The sequence below is a fragment of the Ascaphus truei genome, chromosome 7 (genome assembly GCF_040206685.1).
Source record: "Ascaphus truei isolate aAscTru1 chromosome 7, aAscTru1.hap1, whole genome shotgun sequence".
NCBI classification, from domain to species: domain Eukaryota; kingdom Metazoa; phylum Chordata; class Amphibia; order Anura; family Ascaphidae; genus Ascaphus; species Ascaphus truei.
Genome location: NC_134489.1, coordinates 102,684,443 through 102,711,901, shown reverse-complemented (window position 1 = coordinate 102,711,901; position 27,459 = coordinate 102,684,443). Strand labels below are relative to the sequence as shown.

Sequence of the window (27,459 nt, the reverse complement as noted above, 5' to 3'; positions counted from 1 at the left end):
AACCTTGAATACATAACTTTATTAAATAAATGCTTTGTCATGACAAAGAGACAAAGATGGAAGAGTAACATAAATTATAAGATGAATAAATAGTATACAGCAATCTTCACTTTTTGTAATAAAATGTGAGATTTTTTTCTCTCTCTTTTTATTAAGTACAAAATGTTAAACAGAGCACTTAAAATGTCCATTGTGTTCAGATTTGTCCACAAACAATTTGCTTTTTATTGTACACCGGCTAAGATTATGAATATGTATTGTAAAGATGAGAACACAGGTGTGCACAAGCTATAGTGTGAAACGGATGTGAATATTGCATTACAAAATAAAAAAAAAGATACTCAATTCGACTGATTACTGCAGATAACGGTTATGAGATTACTGGACCAATGCAGGGAGAGGCAGTAAGTGGTATACTGTACAGTCCGAAACGCAAAGTGAATGGTAAACCGACTTTATGTGGCGTCCACGAAGAGAAAACAAGAACGGAATTATTTAAAAAAAAAAGAAAAAAAAATAGTGCAAAAATGACGCCTGAAGTAGTGGTTACAAAAAAAGGCTATATTGCTATTTTAGCAAAAATGCTTTCACAAATATGTCTTTCCAACTCTACACAATCCCCCTTAACTGACATCGGCACATCTGGCATTTCAAGGAAAGCAAAGTACGCATATACACCTTAGAGGCTGGTTCTGTGTGTCATCTTATTGCTGCTTGGAATTGTACTGTACATTCCATTAACCCAGGGGTTCTCAACAGGTCAGGTTCAGGATATCCCTGCTTCAGCACAGGCGGCTCATTCAAAGACTGAGCCACCTGTGCTGAAGTTGGGATATCCTTAAAACCTGACCTGTTGGTAGAGGGCAGGGGGTCTTGAGGACTGGAGTTCAGAAGCTCTGCATGAACCGGTTGCCAGTCTTCCAGAAGTGAAGGGGTTAAGCCCGTAGGCTAAGGTTATCACAGGTAAGACTGCTTTGCCTTACAATATGTACTTGCAAATGAAAGAGGATGTATACCCCTTCAGTGCTGGGGGATCAGTGCACAGCCTTATATGTGGACATTAAGGCACAGATTCACTAAACTCCGTTAAGGTTAATTTAGAGAAGCAACGCTCCACTAGTCCGAGCTACACCGGGCACCACTGCACCCAGACCCTGAAATGCTCAGCGTCTGGCTGGGTGTATGGCTAGACATGGATAGGATTTAACCCAGGGGTGCTCAACCCCAGCCCCCAATAGAGCAGGTGTTCAGGATATCCCAGCTTCAGCACAGGAGGCTCAGTTGAAGACTGAGCCACCTGTGCTGAAGCAGGGACTAATTGAGCCACCTGTGCTGACGCAGGGCCATCCTGAAAACCTCACCTGTTTGGGGGAGGGGGTGGAGGGGTTGAGGACTGGATTTGAGCACCCCCGATTTAACCAACGTAGCATTATTTCCCTCTCCTGTTACTCTCCGCTCTAGGGTCTAAATGGAAGGAACGCTAAGACTTCAATGAGATCACGTTCTGCAAGCTACCGCAGGAATAATGCAACGTTAGGCTGATGCTAATGAGCTTTAGTGCGGCTGCATATAATTAGCTTCGTTAACCCAGGGAACACAAAGTCCGTTCCGGTTTTAGGTAATGTCACATTATGTGCCCTGATTTCATGGCCGTCTTCCAGGACTGACCGCACATTAACATCTGTTGAACACATGCAAAATCTGCTAATTAATGGCAAGGTGCCTCTGCTGCGAGCCGACCGTTACAGGAAACACACCTACTGACCGATCTATAAAACGGACACATTCTTGCATCCGTAATATACTATGTATATGACATTTATGATCGTGTGCATTGTATAGTGTACATGTCTAACAGGGGACTGTTGGTGCATGGTGTGAAATATATTGTATAGGATGTTCAGCAGGCCATCGGCAACATGTAAATGCCGTTTATTTTTGGTTAGTTTTGCCTTAAGTGGGAGAGTTTAACCCTTTAACATACAGCTTTGCATCACTACCAAAAGTACCCCAACACAGAGCAAATGCAGCATTAATACCACAATGCAGAAGACACAATGCAGAAGACACAATGCAGAAGACACAATGCAGAAGACACAATGCACTTAAACATCCTGTAACAAACTCGCAGGTGGTAAAAAGTGTCCCAACCTATGGCCGCTAAATCCACCAGTTTCCACCAATCCCTTGTCCACCATTTTTAATTTGCATCTTTTATTATTGTAGAAGTCAATCTGGGGCCAGGGAGAACTCAGACTTGGCAACACCGTTAGAAGCGATTTCCATATGAAAAAATGTGACAAGCCATGGGGTGTCGAGAGTCCCTTATAGGGCAAGGCTATCAAAGCAGATCTTCTGACCCTATGTGTATACACCATATATAAAAAACTGAAGGCAATACGATATCACATTTATACTCACAGTTTATCAACGAGGAGAAGGGCTTCATCACTTACTCTGCCCCCTACAAGTCATGACTGGACTCGTACTCCTCAATCATGTTAAACATTCAGTATAAATATGGTTCTCTCTGCAAAACGTGACCGATTCTATGTACAGCACACCGACATCCTATGCTGATTTTTACTCTGTCTTCATTGGTGGCATCAATCATTTGTCAAAAAGAAGATGCACATCAACAATCAGGGTTAATAAAATATACCACATCCCCATTCAGCCATGCACCGTTTCCACGGGATTTGGTTCATGAAACAAATACAGACAAGGGGTGCCAAACCCAGTTCTCAAGGGCCAAAAACAGGCCAGGTATTAAGGATGCTTCAGTACAGGTGGCTCAATCAAAATGACTGATCCACCGGTTGAGCCACCTGTGCTGAAGCCAGAAGATCGTTAATACCTGGCCTGGCTCTTGACCACCCCTGCTTTAGACGGTTGTACTGGGGAAATAATTTTTCAAGCTGTTACGGCCCCTGCATGTTAGATCATTTATAAATTTGATACCCAGTCAGCATTTGGATTGTATAACATATGCTGGGCATGTAGAATACACCTCTAGATATTATTAAACCATCTTATCATGAACGTAATAGAAAATATTAAATCGATGTATGTGTCAATACGCTCCTGAAGGCGACTTGCTAAGGTTGGGTTTATTAAAAAGTCTTTGAAATATCAAACCCATTCTTATGCACAATGTACTCAGAACACACTTAGTACAATTATTGGCCTCTCCAGTCCCATACAGTGGTTATCAAAGGCGATTAATCCCGGGTCTTGCATGGTCTCACGTCTTTTTTTTTTTTTTTTAAAGCCTTTTTCTATTCTTGCCTTCTGTGCAAACACTGTACAGTCTCATGGTAATAGTGTTCTTGGGGGTTTTCTAGGATCCAAACAGATGAAGTACACAGAACACCCAGTGTTTTCCATTGATCTAGGATTGTCCATTCAGAACCTCACAAAAAGTCTCTGTGACATCAAATGTGCTTCCAACAGCCTGGGGTTTGCAGCATAGCCCAGCAGGCCCTGTGAGTGGAATGGGTGGGGTCTCTCAGAAGTCTTAACCAAGAAGAGGATGTTTCATGGATCAAGAATGGAAACGTAAAAATCAGGTGGTGCGAAGAAAAAAACGATTACTCGTTACGTTGGGCGGTATGGATCAACAGCACTCAGGAATCTCCATATCTGATGCAATGTTTGGATGAATGTCATACAGAGCGCACACATAGAAAAAAATAATAATAAGCCACAGACAAATCATGTGGATCCAGCGGTTGGAACCATGTCTTGTAGTTCTGAAAAAGCAATGCCGACAGAGGGTGTGATGCAGAAGAATACAATGTGACCCCATAAGTGGTAGGGGTTGTAGTCTCTGTCTGTAGGCAATGTCTCTCTTCTGCAAAGTCCACATATTAACTCATTGTCATACTCAACTAAAAGTTGCTTTGTACAGTCCAAAATCCACAATATGTAGGTAATGTGGCACGTGGCAGTATGTTCTCAAGTCCATGTAGAAAACCACGGTTACTAAAGTCTTCAAGCCTAGACACTACACATTGTGCACTATTTGTCTTCCTTGGCCTGGTCACTGCTGGAGAGATCGGCAGGTTATCGTGGTGCGAGTCATCATTCCCATCAGACTAGGTCTGTTTTTCACCCTCCAGGAGGAAGTACAGCATCCATACGCAAACAGTCCCTTCTACCTCTGTCAATGTGCGAGTCCTACTAATGTCTGAGGCACCGACTCCATGTTTCATAGCTTCATTCTAGCTCCGTCTTTGCGGTAATAGATTTTCCGTGGTGTGATCGGGTTCTTTCCAACTCTAGTGTCATCTCTCCATTGGCTCCCTCCTTAATTGTCCGTATTAAATAACCACGTTTGCCTAGCTCAGCATGACAATGTGAAGCAAAAAAAGCAGACCCTCAACTTTGTAAGACTTGGAAGTTAAGTGGTATCTGAAGCCTTCATTTAAAGCTCGAGTCATTTAACCCCTTGTGCTGCTGAAGAGCCGGTAATGCACTGCTCCGCAATGTGTCACAAGCTGCTCCAGCAACCAAGCGGTTAACGCAATCATTCCCAAATGCAAAAAAACTTTTGCAACTCATCTTTGTAGCTTATATTTTTCAATAAACGATTGAAACGTCATAAAGACAGTACAGCACCGAGCATCCCACAAGGGGCATATTAGCATGATTACACAACTACCATAGTGCCTTATTGTCCAAAAGGGAGTGAAGTTTTTTTTTTCCTTTTCGCTTCAATAAATTGATACTGGCAGGCAATCGCTCCCCCCCCCCCAAAAAAAGTGAGGCCCTTCAGTGCTAGAGAAGGTTGCAATGAATCGCAGGCTCCTTTAAACAGTGAATAAGTTAAACTAAAAGGGCCATTAACTACTGTAGCTAAATGAAATGTGCTGCAACAGCCTCCGGCACCAAACGGGGGTTGCAAATTTATCACCCTATTGTTGCAATAGAAATCAAACTTTAAAAAACAAAACAAAAAAAAGTGACAAATAATAGTTTGCATCATAAAAAAAAATCTGCACAAAAAGCACAAATGCTACGTCACAGCTTTTTTAGCAAATAAGACTGTCAATTTACTGCCCTGTGGCAAAGCAGACACAGAGGTGTGTGTGTGTGTGTCTGCTAGAAATGTGTATTTCTGAATCTATTAACCATGCCAACACGGTCACTGGCTGGATAAGCTCGTGTGACATTCTGCAAAGCAAGCATTAGGCATGCATTATACCACGTCTTGTCTTAATGTCATAACACTCGGCCAATGATGGCACAGAAATGAATGGCAAGGACCACGTCGCTGAAGTCACTATCTCCACCAGTCCCGTGAGCTTGAAAAAAAATCCAGAGTGGTAAAGTGAAAAGGGAACTTTGTGTGGCACCTACAGCGAAGGAGTGAACACTAAACGGTTTATTCAATGATGCAACACCGCACGGGCGGCCAACTCCAGTCCTCAAGGGCCACCAACAGGTCAGGTTTTCAGGATATCACTGATTCAGCACAGGGGGCTCTATCAGTGGCTCAGTCTTTGACTGAGCCTTGAACCCCCCGTTCTGAAGAGCTAACTGTGCCGTCTTCGACGGAGACACCTGTGCTGAAGCAGGGGTATACTGAAAGCCTGACCTGTTGGTGGTCCTTGAGGACTGGAATTGGCGCCCCCTGCATCGCCGTATACATTTTCCTCTTCCATTTTCATGCGGCCCCAGCACCCTTGATTAATCAAAGTTCATAGCATAGTTGGGTAGAGAATGTCTTAATTAATGAGCTGTGTGTGCGGTGGCTCAATAGATGGGTCTCAAACTGCTCCCAAGTCACACGTTGCAGCTGCTTTTGCAGAGAGATTAAACAAACCGCTTATGTGTCTTTAGAAATGGAAAGGACAAAGACTGCATATTTTCCTGACCGCTATATGGATAATAATTATATCTGAAGCACTGCAAGCCACTGCACCATTTTTTCCCCCTCTCTTCAAAAATGACCTATACATTTCTATGAAATGTTACACATGTGCCATAACCATACTCAGTCCGTCAGTTAAAATACAGAACAGGAACAAAACAAGCTTATCATCACTTTCCCCTGCTAAAAATAAAATTAAAAAAAATTGGGCATTTCAAAAACAATAATAATAATAATATATATATATAAATTCGCAACAGTGCTTTTGAGGGGAAATTCCAGAGCCAGTTTTCTCTTCCATGCTCCCGACAGAACCACAATTCACGTTTCTGTTGCCGCAAGCTTCACGCTGTGGTTATCAAAATGCATTTAAAAGTTTCCTTTCCTCGGCTAGTGCAGCGTCATTTCCCCCCCCCCCACCCCCTTCGCCCCCGTTTTCCAACTGAAGTTCCGGAGACTTTTCGGTGTCGCCAATGAGGGGGGAAAAAAACAAAAACAAAAAAAGACCAAACAGTCAGTATGCCGCCCGGGACCCCCTCGAGAAAAGAAAGAATTGTGAAGCTTCAGGCCTCAGCAGGTGCGGGGGTCGGGAGGCTCATTCTGTGTTACTGCTGTCGAAGCTGTGACACTGCAGGTCCGCGGTAGCATAGTCAATCCCGGGAAGCTTTAATCCATACTTGTCAACGCACCAGCAGATGCCGCGTTTCCGGCCCCGGGAAGGCTTGCACTGCAATGAAAAGGGAAAAAGCAGCCCAACTTAGCTCACAGAGGACACCTGCAACAATGTAACTGGAGGCCGTAAAACAGACGCCATTATTCCTGGAGGGAAAAATAGCACTTTTGTGGTTTCCTTTGGAAATTAAGAAAAACCAATTAAAAATTGTTTTTTTGTTTTTGTTTTCCCCAGTGGTGACCCAGGGAAGCTGCACCAATGTCAAATGCGTCATCTTTGGTGGGACGTTAACTTTAATTTGCTGCTAGATTCACGTTATTTAATCATCATCATCTAGTGGCATATAATCAAATTTAAGGCATGTTTTCTGTCCAGCATCTCCAAAAGATGGAGGGATTCATATTTTGGTTGTCGTTTGGCTTAGCTCCTCAAAAAGGAAATTAACACACACTGGCTGTGCCTCTTCCATAGTGTGTGACACATACATACATACGGCAGAGAATCGGGAGCGCACATACATCCAAGTTATCACTTGGATGTATGTGCGCTCCTGATTCTCTGCCCTATTCATCTGTTGTCTGGACTTCTGGTTCTGCACACACACACACACACACACACACACACACACACACACACACACACACACACACACACACACACACACACACACACACACACACACACACACACACACACACACACACACACACACACACACACACACACACACTGCTCACCTGTTTCCTCTTGAAGAATCCTTTCCGGTCGCAGTTCGGAAGATAAACGGCTCTTGGGGACATGCGATGGGAAGTTTTTAAGTCCTGCAGAATGGTTTCCATCTGTCTGCGGCAGGGACCCTTAAAAGCAAAAAAATAAACAAATCAGCAGTCAGCAAGAAGCATGGCGTGGGTGTAAAAGTCTTCCATTACTGCTCTGGCCACTTGTTCCATTTATCCGCTGGTCTGTCACTCACCATCTCGGACTCAATGCTGTGTTCTGGGGACGAGTGAGGCTGAGCTTTGTTTTCCACGGAGACCATCTTGGAGAGGGACAGCTTCTTCCGACGGTCCTTCTTCAGAGCCTCGACTTTATGCTCTGGGATGCGCCCAAACTTGGAGCGATACTTGGGCTGATAAGTGTCCTCCGTCATTTCTGATGTGGTTGGGTCCTCGTGCTCCCGTGAGTCTCTCTCTGAAAAGGGAAGAGTCGGAATCATTAGCCATCGCACAAGAAAAACAAAACAGCAATACTTGCAATAGCAACATAGCAAAACTAGCCAGAACTAATGCTTCTCAGGAACATCAATGGCGGTTGATTTGGAATATACTGCAATTAAACACACCCCTAGTTTATATAATGTGCTTGTTTTCCTTTTGTATCCGTCTTCCACTCTCCCACCGCAGCATAGAAACCACAGGGGTGTGGAATATATTAAAAAATACCTTTTTGACTATGCAAGACACACACACAAACACGCACACACACACGCGCACACGCGCACACACACACACTATTATGACAGGTTACATGCAAATCTCTTTACAAATATATTTTGGGCCAAGGAGGGTTTCCCGCCAAACTGCACCATCGTGACTTAACAGGGGCTCAAGATACACCCCCCCCCCCCCCCGCCCGGTGTTCAGGATATCCCTGCTTCAGCACAGGTGGCTCAATCAGTGGCAGCCAACTGTGCTGAAACTTGAAATTCTTAAAACCCGACTGGTTTGGGCCGCCTATACCAGCACAGAGAGGCGTGCGTTTTCTGGAGCAGAGCTACGGCGTGTGCAAGAAAAGTTTCTTACATCCGATGTATAATGTTACGCCGCGCTTACAGTCCCAGCCACGCGACGTCATCCGTCGCAATAGCGATTTCAGTTTATAGTGTAGGAGACAAGAGACGGCGACTGGGGGGCGTGGCCGTGAGCGGTTCGCCCTCATTGGCTGGACCGCTCACGTGCTGCTGACGTCACGAAGCGGTCGCCGAAAAAAAAAAAAAAAATCAATTTCCATTGACTTCAGCGATTTTGGTCGCTGTGTTGCGCCGTCACGCCCACTATAGGCGCACGCGACGGATTACAGCAACTTGTTCTGATGCAGCATTGTGCCGCCGGGACTATAAGCGCGGCCTTAGGGTGGGGCCATGGTGCCGCAGACCGTGCGGCTGAGCGAACAGACTGCCTTAAGGCAGTGTTCGTGTCCATACGGCGTGCTTGCGCCGATGCGGGAGGGTCGGGCGTTGCGCAAGAAATCAGTTTAATCTATTTTCTTGGCGCGACAGGCCGGTCACGTTAGCGGTTCGCCCAATGAGGGCGAACCAGCTCCGTGACGCCATAGGCACGCCCCCAGAGCACGCCCCGTCGACCATGCCCAGGGAAAGCACTCGCTTTCCCACAGCCTCCGCACGCCTCCGCATGGGCGAAGGCACCACGACCCGGGCCTTAGACTTGATTGTTATCTGTGCAACAAATAACGCCTCTCTATCTCCACCTACTGGACACTTCCCAAGGTGCAATCCGAGGCAGGCCGCCTACTTTTAGGCCTCGGGCATGGTGCCTCGGGCTGCGCTGATCCGCGCTCCTGCTCTGCCTCGCCTGTTCAAACTGGAGCTTTTTTGTGTCCTGGCAGGCGAGGCAGTGAGCGCGCTTTGGGGGGCGGGGCGGGAGGCGGGGCTAGTCCCTCGCTCCCATTGGATGTGAGCGGTCATGTGACCGCTCCTCCGCTTCCCTGAGCGGCAAATTTTTAAATTTGCCTGTCTGCTGAAATTTTCTGAGCCTCCGCACGCATGCGCAGGGGTAAGTGCATCTGCTCAGCGCGGCTCAGCACGGCTTAATCTACTATGTCCCAGGCCTTAGACATAGCTGGAGGGTGAGGGGGTCTTGCTCCAAAATTGCCGTGATACAAAAATACCCCTTAGTTTCTGGGACAGGTTATCCCTTCGCTACTGCAGTGGCTTGTAAATCACCCACAGGACATGACAAAAAAGCTACACAGAAGTGCTTAACCTTCTTGCTGAAAGTTGGAGGGGGCGAGTGGGACAGATTCATTACCATGCAATAACTTGGACACAAGGACAACATTCTTCTGCAATCCTCCTTGGATGTTATACATTTGTTGCAACTGTACATTCCCACATCTTTACTTTGCAGAGGTTACAGCCCGGGCTCTCCTGCACTGAAGCGGCTAAGAATGAGAACGTTCTCTCTCCCCCATGTCTTCACATCACCATGTATACATTAGCACGCAGTACTTTCAAACACTGAACACAACATTATGCTGACTGCAAAGTGTTGAATTAACAAGGAGATATTAATCTAAACCAAAAAGGTGGGCAACTCCAGTCCTCAAGGGCCACCAACGGGTCGGGTTTTCAGTTCTCAGTCAACTGAGCCACCTGTGCTGAAGCAGGGACATCATGAAAACCTGACCCGTTGGTGGCCCTTGAGGACTGGACTTGCCCACCGCTGGTCTAAACAGAGACAACATGCAAGATTAATGAGGACCATAGCGAATGCCTATATTTAGAGACATGGTGCAGAGAGTGGGGGTTCTCCACATGCAGGAGGTTCCAACCCAGCGGAGTGGCAAGGGATTCTGGGGATGCGCTGCATGCGAGCACATGAAAAGGGGAGGAGTTTGTCAAAGTCTTGCACCCAGCTTTAATCTACTGAAGATAAAATGATCCCATTATATGTCAAATATTGTGATATTTTTAGCCCCAACAGCAAATTTGTACAAATCTTTGAGAAGTCAAAGCATAAATCACAGTATCTTGTAAAATACTAAAATGTTATGAAATATATAAAAAAACAAAAAACAAAGAAAACACAGGTCACAGAAAACAGGTTGTTTTCTTATTTATCCTGTCTAAGCTCTTAAAAAAAAAACTTAAGCACATTGAATGTGAATAGAGAATGTGTTGCATGGCTGAATGGCCTCACTCATGTGGCCATCATAAAAGTCTGGCTGCATCTTCAAGTCTTTTCATGTTCAAAAAGGCGGACAAAGAAGTTTTTCAGATGAGCAAGAAAGGGGTCGAGTATTTCTTAGATTGCAATATCACTAATTGGGCAGAGGAGGGAGCTAAAACCCATACATTATACAGGCGCTCATTTTATAGGCCACTGTCTTAGACCTTGACCCCGCTGCCTACTACAGCGTCTGCTGTGGCGGACCCTGCACGGACGAGAGCCCTCCCCTCAATGGCGCCGGGCCCGCTGCGAGGGGGGGGCGCAGCGCTGGGGCGAGATCTGCTCCTGCTCTCAATAGAATTGAGAGCAGGACTCGCGTCGAGCGATTAGGCACGCCCCCCGGCGGTTCAGCCAATGAGGGCGAACCTGCCGGGTGACGTCATGGCCGCGCCCCCGTCACTCCCCCGCCACGCCCCACCCCCCGGTCTCTCTTCCTGCAGTGAGCTGCAGACCGGGGAATCGGCTGCACGCGCCGCCAATCTCGCGGGCGCGCGTTGCAGCGGAGATACCGGGGCCTTAGCGGTGTTTTCTAGGAAGGGGGGGGGGGGGAGGTTCTGGAATAAAAAGTGAATATGTAACTTAGAAATCAAAGTGCTTCGCTTTATTGTCTTGTACAACAGTGCACATGCGATGCACAGAGACTGCAAAACACAGGCCTATCATCAGAAGGATGGATGGGTAAGGAGTTCTACTCTCACTGTCTCCATACACAGCCCCAGCAAGCCCAGACCCCAATATATACATGTGTCAAAAGGAATGCTACTGGGTTAGTGACCTCATGTACACGACAAACAGCCCCAATGCTAAATCCAATATGACAAACTATATACACACTATAGTTACATACTCATCTATTTTTCTTGTCATAAGTAAGGGCCATTTAGTTAAATTCTCCGGCCAAAGCATTATAAGCCTGTAACTACATCACGGTATGACCCTTCTGCAGTGTGTGTGTGTGTGTGTGTGTGTGTGTGTGTGTGTGTGTGTGTGTGTCACAAAGGAAACGTGAAGTTTTCACTCCGTTTCTTCATCAGGCTCAGGAGTCCAAGAATATGAGAACAGACGTCCCGAGCGGTTCACTTGCTTTACAATTCATTAACCTGGCTTGTACAAGCTGCAAAACATCTGGGGCTGCAACCCCTCCAACGGCAAAGGGGCCAAAAGGGTATGTTTCCACTCGCAGAACGCTTGTAAAGGGGCAGCAGCCTAACGCACAAGGGCAAGCGCTTTAAAGGGAGGAAGCGAAAAATGGGCGCACTTCATATAAAATACGTTCACACTGGGAGATCTGGGATTTAAACATGTGGGACCATATTTACTAAGTTGTGCTATTCCATAAGCTATTCCGGCACTTGGGGGCACATTTACGGCCAATTCAAAGGGACTGCCTTAAGGGGTCTTTTGGCACCCAAAGGCACCGTATGAAATACATTTGCGTAGTAAATAACCAGCTTCACACTGATGAGACCCAAGAGGTTGAAAAAGCTGTCTGTGAGCAGGTTTACTAGCTCTGCACTTTAACCCCGGCTGTGCCAAAAAGCTGTGTAATGTGGCAGGCGTAAAGGTTTATAGGGGTCCATGTCAAAATGGATTTAAAGCAAAAGGTGACGCTGTGTGCTCATTTGCATGTTATTTCCCAGAATCCCTTGCTGCAGTGGAAGTGCTGTATCTTAGGCGATAAATGGTGAAAAGCAGGGTTGCCTGAGACATGTGAATGTGCTCACAAGTGATCTTTCTATTTGCTTTTTTCCCCACCATAACTTATTTAAGGCGTAGCAAATAAGGACCAGACAAGGAGAGTGTGTGCATAACCTGAAGATAGAGGCTCTCAACTCCAGTCCTCAAGACACCCAACAAGTCAGGTTTCAAGGATTTCCCGGCTTCAGCACAGGTGGCTTAATCAGTGGCTCAGTTAAAGACTGAGCCACTTGTGCTGAAGCAGGGATATCCTGAAAACCTGCCCTGTTTGAGGACTGGAGTCGAGGACCACTTGCTCTACCTAAACTACAGCCAATCACTCCGTAATAAAACCTTCTAGGGCTGCAATGTATTTCTGTCCGTTCTTTGGAAGCATTATGAGCAATAAAGGGTGGGGTTGCAGAGGGTCACGGCTGCTGGCCGTGGCTGCGTTTAGTACGGGGGGGTGCTTGTGGCAGTGGACCCGTGGTGACCTCCGGCGAGAGGAGAATTCATTGCATTCCCGGGACATGGCCTGTGACCTGGGCAATTCTTCTCATAAACTTGAGAAAGAGAAAGGTAACCAAAGTTTACTCCTGTTCGCTCGTCGGGGAGAGGGCAAGAAAATGGTTCCCTACAAAATCATGTACCCCCCGCCCCCCTCTATGATTTTCTTCCGGGGGGACACACACACGAACGGAGATCTGCCCATTGTTTAAAGGGATTAAGAAACTTCATATATTAGGTTGTGAAATAAATATGAAGAGTACCAAAAATAGTGATGTAGCCACGCTTCCTGTGCCACGCTTCCTGTGCCCCCTATGCAAGGCCTTGATTATGCTAGGTCCGGTAATGCGCGCCCACTCCCTTGTGATGTCACTTGGCGTATTGCACACGCCTGAAACCTGCACTGCAGGCGGCATTGGGAGGCGTGGCCGTGAGCAGTTCACCCTCATTGGCTGAACCGCTCATGTGACGCGGGCGCCACGCGCCAAAATAAAAACCTCCTTGGGAAAAGCTTGCGCAGTCGGTCTGCAGCGCTCGTGCAGCGCCCGAACTATGTGCAGCTGCATTGGAGTACATTCATTTGTTCCGGCACGGCCTTAGATGCAGCCAACTTTATTGCAACCCGCGGTGCGCTACAGTACATGACGCGCATCCATTGCGCCATTTCCCCCCCGCGGCAGCGCGCCATGGCATTGGAAACATCCATCTTCACTCGTAATGTCCATGTTGCACGTCGACCCATTGAAGAGCCACGGGCAGCAAAGGGTAAACTGGAGCGTGGGTTGTGGCGAGGAGCATGGGTTGTGGCGAGGAGCGTGGAAAGAAGTTTAAGAAGCACATGTAGGATGTGCAGGAGCCACGGAGGGATTAACCAGTTACAGAAAAACTGCCGAGAGGCCCATGTGTTTGCAATAGGAGACACCTGCCGAGGCTGGAGAAGGCGAGGAAATTACTACTGGCGGTATTTATTTGGATGTCAGAAATGTCAGACTGGGGGGGAAATACTTTGCAAACAGAGACGCTTGTGCTGGGTACGCGGACCTAAATTACTGTTTTTTTTTTTTTAAAGCAACCCTTTCATTGTTGGTGAGAAAACAGACATGTCGTATGCAATATGGGCATTCTGTCAGTTACCCGTTGGGATCGAACCTAGAAGAAAGAAAAAAGCACCAGCAGCAGGTAAACCGGCAATGAATTAGTAGGGGGCTCCTAGACGAAGCGCCCTTGCGGTGTGAAACGCGTAGGGGGAGGACATGGGTTTTGCCTGTTCTATCTGTGTGTACCATTAAAGCCATTAATCGGACTTTGGGCTCGTCTACTAATTCATTGCCGGTTTACCTGCTGCTCCGGATGCCTTTTTCTTTCATCTGTGATTACTCTCCGAGACCCAGGACGCACGCCACGAGGGCGGGTGTGGGAACCGTCAGTAGTGCTGCGCTGTTCACACGCCATTGCCAGGACCGGCACAGCCACTAAGGATTTCTTGCCTGAAGCAATTCTACATGACCGGGGGACCAGAGACAGAGGTAAAGCTTTGTCCTATTACACCTCTGGGTCCCGGTTCCTGTGCTTGACGCTTTCTCCCAGCATTATCTCTCCAACACACGGCTATATCACACACACTGATAAGACTGTGTGTAAGCACTATACCAGAGCGCAAGACAGCATCACATTCACTGTGGGATCAATCCTAGCCTTATTTTTCCCCCCCATTGTCCCTCATTAATTTCAGCTCCGGGAACCCCCTTCTTACAGAGATACTGGTCTCACGCAGGGGGAGCTGGTGCTCGCTCGTGTCACATGGTCCAATAGGAAGACGCACTGGATGATGTCACAGCTTCCTATTGGCCCGCAGGGTGTGGGAGCTTTGAAAAACAGCCATGTGAACCATGGCGCAGCTACCGGCGCCCACTACGGAAATATCTCTGGAAGCGGGGCGTCCCTGGAGCAGAAAGGCATGGGGTTCAGCTCCAGAACCCCCATTCCCCCCGGCGTCAATCCTGTACTGTATACAAAAGATAAAACCCCACAAAGCACACCACGGATTGCCTCTTTAAAGCTACTATCCCCATTCACATCAGATCTGCAGATCCTGCTCCGGCTCCTTTGCCATTTGCAAGGTTTAGTAATTAGGGTTTATTTCACATTGCTGCGAGACCCTCATAGTGAAGGGGTTAAATAAATAGTGCTATATACGATTTACCACCATCATATACATACTACATACGTCACACTCCACCAACATGAGCTTTCCCGCAGCCCGACAGGATTAATGCAGCCAGTGCGTGACGTCACTTTGTAGCCGGCGTTCCGGGGACTTTATATCTGGAACTATTTCTGGCTGTGGATAATCCCTTTTCTCTGGCTCGCTCTCCCACCTAGATCTCTTGCCAGTGTCCACATCCTGTAGGTCAGGCATGTCCCAGTACCACGGAGTGATGGGCCGGGCTCTACACTGGCCCCGTCGCTTGGAGACCATTGCAACACGGAGCAAGGTAAAGTGCCTCTTGTTTCCATGTTTCTAGAGCGTCTCACTTTGTTCCCCCCCCCCATCTTCAGAAACATCGTTGCCCAATTCTCCTTGCTGCTGACATGTAACATGAATGGCAGCGAATGCATCGCTACAGTATGCATCCCCTATACTCTATCCTAAACGCTGCAGCTTGAATCACTTTACGCTCTCCTAAATCAGTCTCAGCATCTCTCCTGCTGAAATCACTCTGCTGGCTTCCTATTAAATCCTGTGTCACTTACAAACCTCTCCTCACTTTTACGGCTATACACTACTCTGCCCCTCCTTACATCTCAGCCCTAATCTCGCACTGGACACCTGCCGACTCTTGCATTCGGCTCAAGGATGTCTGTCTGCCCCTTCTATATCTACCTAAAACCCTCTCCTGCCTTAAACCTCTCACTGACTGCCCCACACCTCTGGAATGACCTTCCCCTCAATATCCGACTAGCACCCCTCTGTCCACCTTTTAAGACCCATCTCTTTAATGAAACATATATGTAGATCCGTGGCTGATACCATACATCCATACACCCCCCATGTCCCTGTAGTTTCTCCCTACTTACCACTTCGATTGTAAGCTCTTGGGGACAGGGACTCCTTTTTCCTAGTGTTTTATGTCTGAAGCACTTACCACAGTATGTGTTAACCGCTATATAAAGACAAATACATACAGACCAGTCGTCGGCCGCGATTATAATGGTGGCACGCGTGACGCCGCCGGAACAAATTAGTGCAGACCAATCAAGGCGCACATAGTGCACGCGATCAAGCACTACAGAGCGACAGATAACAGAGGAGACAACTGAAATTGTTCCTGCAGCGCGATGGCCGCGTCACGTGAGCGGTTCAGCCAATGAGGACGAACCGCTCACGTGACGTCACGGCCACGACCCCAGCCCAGTTCATGTTTCACGCATGCGGCCACTATAATCGCGGTCTTACTCAGTTTTTCTGGGGTTAGATTTTGGGGCCATTTCCACCTCTATATAACACTCCTTCCCGCACGGCTTACTAAATATGGCCTTTATGAATGGGCCAGAAAGCGTGTTACAGCGAATCTTATGGAATAGCACTTGGTATTCATGGCCCTTGATACCTTTTTAGTGCACAGCAGCCAGATGTGTATATAACAGCAGCTGGAAGTCATAAGTGCTTCACTGTTCAGCAGAAATGTTTGCACATGAAGTGAGCAATCAGACCCGATGTTGATAGGTCATGGAGGAGAAATTATTATTATTAATAATAATAATACTATACGTACAGTATATGTTAACACCCATTTTCCGCAACGTTTACAATCTAAATCTTGGTGCGGGAGACACAGGGATAGAGAGAAACAAAAGAAGAGGAATAGGTGATCACAGAACAGACAGGAATGAAAGATTAGCCCCCCGACCCCAAATTGCCAACACTCAAACTACCCCCTTCACTCCCCCCCCCCCCCCCCCCCGTAAACATCTTGTTTGTGTACTCGGCTAAACAAGGCCTTCCGGGCCCAGTTAGTAACGCTGCGTTAATGCTCGGATGTGGTAATTTGTTCTAAATTTGGAAACATTTAGAGGATTTCCTCCAGGCTTTAAGCCGCGGTCTCTCCTAAATTCCATACATATAAACAGACCCACAGAATGCCTGTATGTCGTTGCTTTCACTCGTATGACGACTGTTCCTTGGTCACAACCAGGCCCCTATTTGCAATTATGTGTTGAAAAGCAGTGACGGTTGTAGGCATAACTAACATAATGTCATCTACTGAAGCAATTTGTGCTACGGGACTTCAAAATCAGACTTCCATGCTCATCTGGTATCCGTTGATATTACCGAGGTACTTGGTGCCCAGAATACATCAGCCCTTCTGGTAGCTCGAGGGTTAATAGCTACCAGTACAAAACTATCAAAATCCAAAAAGGGGGAGCCAGGCTATATGAACTGGAAATACAACATGCAGTGTGAGCTGCACAACCTTCTTCATCTTCCCACAAGGGCCTAGGGAACAATGTATCTATACTCAAACAGCAAATACAAATATCCCTTGTGAGCACATCCACGTCTCAGACAGGTCTGCAAGCCGGCTTTCCCCCAGTATCTCTTAGCATACAGTGCTTCCACAGCAGCTAGGGATTCTGGGTAATGACATGCAAATGAGCACTCATAGTAGTGTATATTCAAAGAAATGGGACCGAAGGGAAAGGGCTCAACATGAGGGGCAAAAATCCTCTCTGCTTAGAATAAGCCGGGGGGGGAAGCCAGCTGTTTTGCCCACGCTGCGCTGTTTGCAGCGAGGAGTTAATAGAAAGCCGGGCTTCTGCTTTATTATCAGCATGGTTTTTAAATAGCCTGTGTAACTGCTCAGGTCACCGAGATAAAAACAAACAGTGAACTCCCTGCTGGCTCAGTGAATACCCACATTTCACCATGGATATCAGCTGTGGAAACATGACCTTTTTGGTATCTCTGCCCCGTGACCTTTTCAAATAAGCCCGTTCCCCTCCAATTGTCCATTCTACACACACACCTGCCATGTTCCTCCCCTGCTCCCTTCCCCCATGGTAAACTCTGTAACCCTTTGCTACCGGAGGGCCCAGTAACATATTTAATGCTCAAGTTACCCCGTGTTTCTTTCAGTTTCTTGAGAGCGTGTTTAGTTTGGAAGACATGCAAGCTGTAATAGAAAGCTATACAGAGTATAACTACTCACCCATAAAAAGGTGGAGACGAAAAAAAAAAAATTCGTACATATTATTGGCGACTCTGCACCCAAAGCATATAAACCCAACCTAAGAATTATGGGGAGCCCATATACTGGCGTGGAGTCTGGTTATTACGGATGGTTGGATTGGTTATAGCAGCAGGATAAGCCGTAACACTGTTTCTGAAAGGGTGAGTCAGTACGTGTTATGCTTTGTGATGGTTCAAGTGCCATACGCCAGTATAATGATGAGCCAGTCCTGGTTTTGTATTTCCATTGACAAGTGAGTGAGAGTCCAGGCTGGGTCATTCTCACACTTCATGCCCAATTAGTTGGCAAGGTTTGTATGGTCTGTAGAGATACTCAACACCACTGTTCAATGGTCATTTATTTTTCATGGTAGTCTTTTCTTGACAAATATCTTGAAAACAGCCGAGCAAAAGTATTAACACTGCATGTAGAAATAAATGCCTTAAGCAAAGTTGAAGATTCAGTTTTATTGTGTCACCTTGCGCCCTGGGTGACTACATCTTCAGGCAGCCTGGAATTCTGGGACGTTGGCCCATCAGCCCTAGAGGGGCCTGAGAAGTCTGGCAGGTCCTTTGTCACTGGGGGTTAGCTGTACCTTTCAGTGGCCTTCTGCAAAGCCTATTTTGTCTTTGTGTATTTCTGTGGGTCTGCCTAACCCAGAGTTGGCCAACTCCAGTTCTCACGGACTAGCAATAGGTCTGGTTTCCAGGATAGGTCTGGTTTCCAGGATATCCCAGCTTCAGCCCAGGTGGCTCAATCATTGGTTCAGTCTTTGACTGAGCCCCCTGTGCTGAAGCTGGGATATCCTGAAAAGCTGACCTGTTGGTAGCCCTAGCGTACTGGAGTTGGCCAACCTTGGCCTAACCATTACAAAACCGCACACATTATCACAGAACTGTTTTGACCAGCGGATTTCTGCTTTATATTGAGCTCATGGTCGCTAAAGCAGCATTGCAGACACGCATTTAAATTCCCTCTCACCCTCTATTGCAAACAAACATGGTGACTGTATAACAACAATGAGCATCTATAAACTTACAGCCCTTCCTCTCCTCGGAGAAAAACAGAAACCCCGCATGCAACGGTCTTGTTCACTGCCCGCATGCTTCATTTTGCTGCCAGCATCTCTGGTGACAAGGGGTTAAACCACAACAATCATTTGGAGAGTCCCACCTTCTATTACTGCTTGGCACCCGGAGGACGCAAGAAATTAAGACTGGGACCAGCACCTGGAGTATTTGTCACCTTCTAGATTAGTGTTTTTCAACAGAGGTTTCTAGGAATTCTTGGGTTCCGTGGGCATCCTTAAAGGGGTCCCTGTAATTCTCAGGTCATTCGAACATTGTATAAAATACAGAAGAATTCACAATGCATGTGATCCCAGACGCGCTATTAGAGAGGGTTGGGGTTCCTTACAATGCATGTGATCTCAGACGCGCTATTAGAGAGGGTCGGGGTTCCTTACAATGCATCTGATCTCAGACGTGCTATTAGAGAGGGTTGGGGTTCCTTACAATGTATCTGATATCAGATGCACTATTAGAGAGGGTCGGGGTTCCTTACAATGCATCTGTTCTCAGATGCACTATTAGAGAGGGTTGGGGTTCCTTACAATGCATCTGATCTCAGACGTGCTATTAGAGAGGGTTGGGGATCCTTACAGTGCATCTGATATCAGACGCGTTATTAGTGAGGGTTGGGGTTCCGCAGAATTTCACAATATAATTATAGGGTTTCTTAACCCAGAAAAGGTTGTAAACCACAGATATAAAAAGGCTGAAGGTTTTAACCACAGCCGGGTTTCTTCTGCAGTGAACCATAACTTTGTGAAGATGAAAAGGGGGATGGGCGGGTGTTTCACGAAATAGGCCAAGCTGTAATAAAGTCCTACACGTGGCTTGGAAATCCGTGGTTTAAAGTGTTAAACAAAGTAAAGAGAAATAATTGGTTTATTTGCAAACCTAAACTCCTACTAGCTTTTTTTTTTACAAAACTGTATTTAGTTTGAAAAGGTTCATTAAGTTTCTATTCTTCTAAAATAAATGTATAATCCTCTTAAAAAGGAGAGCTTTGCAAACAGGTCCAGCATGGAACACAGTAATACTACTTTTTATGGTGCTCTGGATCCAGTGAACTGCTGCATTTAAAATCCTATAGTTGTCCTTACAGACTATGCTTTCAAACATCTGTTCGGAGAGTAGGGGGTTAAGCAAAGCACAGGCTTCTGTTACAAATCACGTCTTTCTTCAGGGTCTAACTCATCCTGAGGTTTGTGCTGACACAGCAGATCTGCCCTCCCCCCACACACCTTCCCCTCCTTGTGTCACTGGATTTGGCTCAGGGGAGAAGGGTTCTCTCTTCTTTCAAAAGGAGGGGGAGGGGGGGCAGGAGGACCACACTTCTTTTCTATAACATTTTCTCTCCTTATTTTAGGTACTGAACACACAAGGCAAATTAACCCTCTTCACTGCCAAAGGGGCCTGCAACTGTGGGGTAACCCATTCAATGCTGGTGTAACCTGTGTTCTGACAGCCGAACCTGGGATCCATACCTGCCAAAAAGTATACGCTGCGACATAAAGCTATGCCAAGTATACACGCGTCAACCGTCTTAAGAGCATGGAGCTTGTACAGTTCTGTTGTAAATCTTCACACCCATGGCAAAGATGGAGTTAATACAGTTATTGCTCAAGGGATCAGCAGTGTTGCAAGAGCTTCCAGCACACAATGGGTTAAAAGCGTGCTCTGTAATTTTCCCATAAAATACTTAGCTTTTGGCACCACTTCTCTAAGCCTTGATGATTACTGATGCAAAGTATCACCCCCAGGCAGTGTCCTGTATTACCTAATACTAATTCAAGCCTTGAGCAACTTGTTACCAAGGAAGGGGCGGAGCCTGGTGATTAAATCACTGACCTCTGAAGTGGGAAAACCCTTCAAATACCAGTTCTACCTCCGAGTGACCTGAAATATGCAACTTTAAGTCCATGTGCTACAGATTTCATTGTTCATTGACCCAACACTGCCTGAAATCCTATGGAAACAGTGATATTCTGCCTAATAGCACATGTTATTTTAGGAGGACAATGAAGCCGGTTACACTGTTTAGGTGAGACAATTAGAATGTAAGCTCCTTGGGCAGGCACGAGTAATCCCTCCAATAAAAGTATTATTTAGCGACTTTTGTATCTTTAGAGGCAATTAAAATTACAGTGTGTGTGTATATGTGTGTGCGTGTGCGTATGTGTATAATACGCCACTGTAAAATCTATTAGCCTACTAATTTATTTGTAAAATATATATGTTTGCAGATGCTTCAGTATTGTCTATTACTTACGACCAAAAGAAATGTTTTACGGCTTTATAATTCAATGTGATGTCACTTTGAAAATAGCTACAGAAGTATTCCGAAGAAATCCAAGTCTTTGCTAAATCCACCTAAACGGTACATAATACATTACGAGTTATACGTTGGTACATGTTGCTAAGTGGGACTAACATTTCTCATTCACATCCAACCCCTTGCCCGATTTTTGTGTGTGTGCAATATTACAGGATGTGTACTGTAGGGTTGTGCAAGGATCCCTTACAAGACAGCGAGGCCTTGTTACTGTACAGCTGCGATCCTACAGGTGGGGATCCAGGACCTCATCTCCCAGAGAGAGCTTCTCCGCTGAGGATACATTGCTGGTAGCCCCAAGGACACAAGGGAAAGACCAGTGACCAAGTGACAAAGTATTTCTGTGCATGGCGTGATGCTTTGCAATGCGTTACTAGTAAACGGTCAGGGTTATTTATGAAGTAACAGGGTAGCACAGAGGATTGGGTACTTATACAAGTTACTGCATGGTTAAACTGATGCTCTCCATCCCCGTAGAGCAGGGGGTCAGGCAAACTCCAGTCCTCAAGGGCCACCAACAGGCCAGGTATTCGGGATATTCCTGCTTCAGCACAGGTGACTCAATGAATGAGCTACCTCTGCTGAAGCAGGGATATCCTGAAACCCTGGCCTGTTGGTGGCCCTTGAGGACTGGAGTTGGCCGCAAATGCCATAGAGAATTCAACAACTCTACTACCTACAGCCCCTCCCCCAAACGGGGGGAAATCCACTGAAATCCAGTAACGGGTGCTGATCTGGAAGGGGTGATGTTTTTTTAATTAGGTCACCCACAGAGGTATAGCACAGTGCCCGCTTTGCCAGTGATCCACAGGGCAGCTAGAAGCGCAGGCCCACATCTGGGCAGCTTCCTGCAACCCGCTGCTTTGCAATTTGTTGCAGCACAGAGAGCTATTCTGAAGGCTCCCGCAGCTTAAGGTGGAACAGCGAACGCCGATTACATTTCCAAGCCGATTATACAAAAAAGCAAACACTGCAGCAACTGGGTTTGCGAATGAAATAAACCTCCCAACACTCCCATCCTAATAATTACATTGGTAACGCGACTTTGATGCACCTGTTCTGTGCCACCATGCGCGGAAACCCTGAATTCCCGTCGTTCTGTGCCACCATGCGCGGAAACCCTGAATTCCCGTCTCGTACCTCCTCCGTTGCGGCAGGGATTGGGCAGGGATTGGGCATGGTAGCGCTGATTCCGGTTGTTTTTCAGTTAACAATATGCATGTTACATAACCCATTCTCTGCCGGCGACACCTAATAAGAATCACAGTGCTCCGCAGGGCGCTCAGCCAGTAATAAGGAGGTGGGAATCGTAACCCCTCCAGTGCCAAAGAAGCTTTGCAATATAGTACAGGCCCAATGAAATATGGATCCTCCCAGCCGATTTTGGAGAACTACAACTGCTTTAGTGCGGTAGGGGTCTACATTGGGGAGGAAAGCAAAGCAGTGCTGGGTCTTCTAGCAATAAATCCTCTATCATACAACTAGACCAACATCTCAAAGGGGATCTGATATATACGGTATATATATATGGTACGATTCTAAATTGCAATGTAACTAAACAGAAACTCTGCATGGGCTTTGCAGACTCAACCTATATTACAACTAGGAATCTAAGTGGTTAGAAGAAATTATACAGGATGCTCAGCATCACAGTGAAAGGAAAAGACCATATTCTTAAAATATTAGGGGGACTAGGCCCCTCGCATGACAAAATCACACAGCTGCCAACAGCATGCACAATGTTCCAGGCACCTTGACATCTGCCGAATTGTGGACAGCCTGATTCCCCAAAAACTTTTAGGAGATCCCGTCAACCGAATGGGGAACCAAATCTGTTCTTGAGGGTTACGGTTCCATAAAGACTAATACTCATGTAGCCACCTTTCCCTATGCCTAAGGGAACTGCGCGTGCTGCTGTACCTGTTTGCTCACAGGAGGCCTAAGCCTCCGCCTCTGGGAGCCTGCGGTGAGCTCTGTCTCCTTGCAGTGCAGCGCCTCCACCTATGAGGGATCCCAGCGTGGGCGGGATAACCCCTCACAGGAACCAATACACAGTAATGAGTTATACACACACAATGTATATAACTAAGGTTTACTGTACACACACTAACACATGCACACATGCAATAACGGTAATAACTGTACCCTCAGTGTACACCCAATGACACAACACAGGGCGGTTCCCCCAAAGTACTGAGGGTGCCGTGGCACCAATACCCCTGGCATCCTGTCCCAGCAATTCCCACCCAAGTGTGAGGTAGCGCTACCCCCTGTGGATGTAGTTGCACGTTGGGTACCTGCCTGGGTACTCCAGTACCCAGGTGCTGCTTGGCGTAGTGAGTTGGAGCGGGTCCCACACAGCAGGGCCTCCAACACAAATCGCCTCACACCTTAAGAGTCCTGGATGATGTCTGTCCTGTAGGCCTGCACACGTGGTGGAGCCTCCAGCCGGAGGAACTCCATGCTGTCTGGCGTCCTGCTCCGCTGCAGCCTAACACTACAGGGAATGACTGAGCTAGGGCGGACCCCACAACACTACTCTACTGTGCCAGGGAAGCTAACTGGGGCCTGCGGGGAAGTCCGGCCTAGTCCAGGGGCTTACTAGCTCCCTGGACACTACCTCCTCCCTTGCTGCCTCCGTCAAGACTGGCTATCCTTCCTGGTCCAGGATGGCTGATCGTGGCTTTTCCTGCAAGGCCTTCTGGGACTTGTAGTCTATAGTGGCTTTTGGAGCCATTTCAAGATGGCCGCCACTCCGGCCGCAACTGCGCCAGTTCCAAAATGGCCACCGCCACATTTCCCCGATCGCGCGGAGCTCCGCAGCCCGGCTAACCAGCTGATCAGCCAGGCAGTTCCTCCTCACCAGAGGTAAGGAGAGGGACTCGGCTACACTAATAAGGACTGAGGGTGTATGCAGCGCTGTACATGGAAATTTGCAGGCACAAATCAGGTTAAAAGAAGGAATAAACTACAGCAAAAAAAGTAGCACGAGATTTTTCTAAGAAAAGAAAAAAAAAAGGGACGGTCTCAGGACACCACGGGATTTTTCAGCTGACAAATATGGTGCAGTCCTTGCACTGTACGTTTTACGGCAGGGGACTGAGCCACCTGTGCTGAAGCAGGGATAGCCTTAAAACCTGACCTGTTGGTGGCCCTTGAGGACTGGAGTTGCCCACCATCGGGACCCAAATCGCTGCCCTGTAGCTCTTACAAACAGACTGAGTGACGTTTCTGAGGTAATAGACTTTTGTGATGTGCACTCCCACTGGGGGTGCACTTTTAGCCTTTGTGTTTCACCAATTCACTAGCACAAAGAGGGAGAAACATGTACAGCATCAAGCGCAAGAGGGGCTACGAAAGTGTGTTAAATACCATCCTGATGGGGATCTGTGCAGCTAACACTAGAAGTGAAAGGCTTACACAAACCAATTAAAATACAGTGTCACCAGGTGGCTGCATTAAATACTGGTCCTTGATACATTGTATCTGCATTTAACCATCACTGGCCAATGGCTCATCCCAACTGCACAAGCGTCACAACCCTTCCACTGCCGGATAGGCACCTCTCTGCAACACGGAAAGCCAACTCCAGTCCTCAAGAGCTACCAACAAGTCAAGGTTTTCAGGATATCCCTGCTTCAGCACAGGTGGCCCAGTCAAAGACTGCCAAAGTCAGAGCCACCTGTGCCGAAGCAGGGAGGATACCCTTGAGGACCGGAGTTGTCTACCCCTGCTCTACAACTAGCAGGAGCAGGGGGGGGTTAATCCAAGCACATAGGGATTTAATTAGGAGTCTGCAGGAAGGGTTGGTCTGTGCAATAAAAGCTACAGGGAGTTGGAGTTGAACCCGTTTGTGTCACAATGGGACCGCACATCTCTGGGCTGAGGTTGTGCACTTTACTTCTTGCATTTAGAAATACAATCTCGCGGTAAGGAGGCGAAGTGCGCGGAGCGGCGAAGACTTCGACACAAATACATGAAGAATTGCACAGGTGTCCGCAGCGGCAGCGGCAGCGCGGAAACAGTGACGCGACAGAATGTACGGTGTATCGGAATTTAACCCTTCTGCCGCCGGGATTAGCCACAATTGCAGGACCGAGGCCCATTAATCCCCAAATGAGGGGGATAGTTATACAAGATAAATAATAATAATAATACAATATTTGGGAGTCTAAAAAAGGAACAGGACAAATATTTCTAACGTAACTAAAAAAAGACAAAAACCACCCAGAGGAAACCAATGTCATCTCTGGAAGGGGTTAACCCTTTCTGTGCCATGATTAAGAAGTGATGGATGGGTAACCCCACTAACAGCGCGCAGGTAACCGGAACCCCCACAGCTCATGTTTGGAAGAGGAGAAGTACTTGGGAGTATTTCACGAAGTATAGTACAGCATTTAACCCTGTAATGCCTGCAGGTTTAACCCACGCAGTGCCAGACAGGCCGACAATAAATTTCATCCCTCTATGGACTAATGGGGAATACCACCTCATCAACACACCGCACACCTCATCTCCCACTGATTTTATATTGGCGCCGAGGAACTTTTATCAGGGAGAAAGCAGTAAAGATTACATTTCCCAGCAAAATATAAAGGGGGGTCTGCATGAGAGGAGGAGGAGGGGGGGGGGGAGAGCATGTCTTTAACCCATTCAGTGTCATGGGGTTCAGCAGTTTACATCAACAGGAAAAATGAGCCATAGTTATGGGGAGGAGAGGGAACCTCAACCAGGGAGAAAATGCACAGTTACTAAGCGAGGTCACTGACACGGGAATGAAACTGTTAACCAGGGAGAAAGTGCAGCAATGATACATTGTATCCAGCCAGTAAGACACCCTCAGGGGGTTGCACACCTACCTACCTTTCACCTGGTCTCTGTAGCTCTTCTCGTTGAGGCAGACCCCTCTGCCATGGAGGAGGGCGTGCAGGGGCTTCTCCTCCCCCTGCCTGGGCAGGCAGCGCAGCCCCTGGGCACAGCGCTCCGTGTACACCCCGCAGGACTGCCCCTCCGCCAGGGCGCACGTCATGCAGCAGCCGCAGCCGGGCTCCTTCACCAGCTCGCAGCCCACCGGGGTGGGGGGGCACATGGACATCGCCTTCTCATCGCAGGGCTCGCAGTGCACGAAGGAGCCCAGGCACTGACCCAGTCCCAGGCACAGCGACAGGAGCAGGCAGACAGGCGCAATCATCTCCAAAAAAAATCTACCGGAATAAAGGTCCCCCCAAAATAATGCACCAATCACTGGGGAAAAAAAAGGGGTAATTCCCCTGCTCCAGAATTACCTGGAGAAAAGTGCAAAAAAAAAAAAAAATAATAATCCTCACAAAATGTTAAATAAGAGTAGGGTGGGTACACCCCCCACCAAACTGCTCCCACTAAATGCACACACCCAGGAAGGTGCTGTCCTGAAGCTGATTTGCAGAACAAACAAATCAGTCAGAAATGAACAAATACTTCTCTATTACCTGTTGCTGCAGCCAGTCTGAAAAGTGAGCAACAGGTTGCAAAGAAAAAAAAAAAAAACTGGAGGAGATTTGAGTTAAAAAAAAACAAAACACCAGACTGCATGAAACAGGAATAATCCCAGAAACACAGGATGTCAAAAAAAAGCCTCTAGTTTCTTGCAAACATTTTCTATGCAACCAGGAGTAAAATAAATAAATAGCAATGTTCTATAAATGCTAGCCACTAATGCTGCAGCCTGATTTCATTTCTATGCATATTCTCCAATGTGCAGCATAAAACCAAAAAAAAAAGTAGAAGAACTTTTGCAAAGTATGCAAGTCAGAGGGATTACACACACACACACACACACACACACACACATACAAAAAAAAGAACTAGTTTGTAGATCTCCCAACAGTTTTACCCTGGAGAAGTTTCTAAAGAGACTGATTACTGTGGAGCAGGCTGTCTTTTTTAAATAGACTACTTCTGGCAGCCAGCCAGCCTTTAGCTGCAATCCGATATCACGACACCCAGTCTGAATAGATGCCAGTAACCAGGGAATATTAGAGCACTTTAAACACTGGTGTAGAGAATATGGTTAGTGTTCTTATTGAGCATTAACCCATGTGCAGCTGGGGGGGGGGGGGTGGGGGGGGTGTCTGAACATGTTGCTTTGTG

The 27,459-nt window shown here is 47.0% G+C and overlaps 1 protein-coding gene across 2 annotated transcripts; it reads right to left on the bottom strand.

The window, feature by feature from the left end:
• Positions 1 to 27,235, bottom strand: IGFBP5 (insulin like growth factor binding protein 5). 2 transcript variants are annotated; one of them, XR_012802749.1, is made up of 5 exons: positions 26,194 to 27,235; positions 7,522 to 7,739; positions 7,286 to 7,405; positions 1,328 to 6,602; positions 1 to 1,297 (listed from the first exon to the last, which is right to left on the bottom strand). XR_012802749.1 is itself a non-coding variant. In XM_075609716.1 (4 exons), exons 1-4 carry the CDS (start codon positions 26,519 to 26,521, stop codon positions 6,471 to 6,473), a joined length of 798 nt encoding a protein of 265 aa, XP_075465831.1. In that variant the 5' UTR covers positions 26,522 to 27,235; the 3' UTR covers positions 1 to 6,470. The 2 variants fall into 2 exon arrangements, 1 of the variants encoding a protein (XP_075465831.1); XM_075609716.1 differs by having other exon boundaries at positions 1 to 6,602.
• Positions 27,236 to 27,459: the final 224 nt, after the last annotated feature.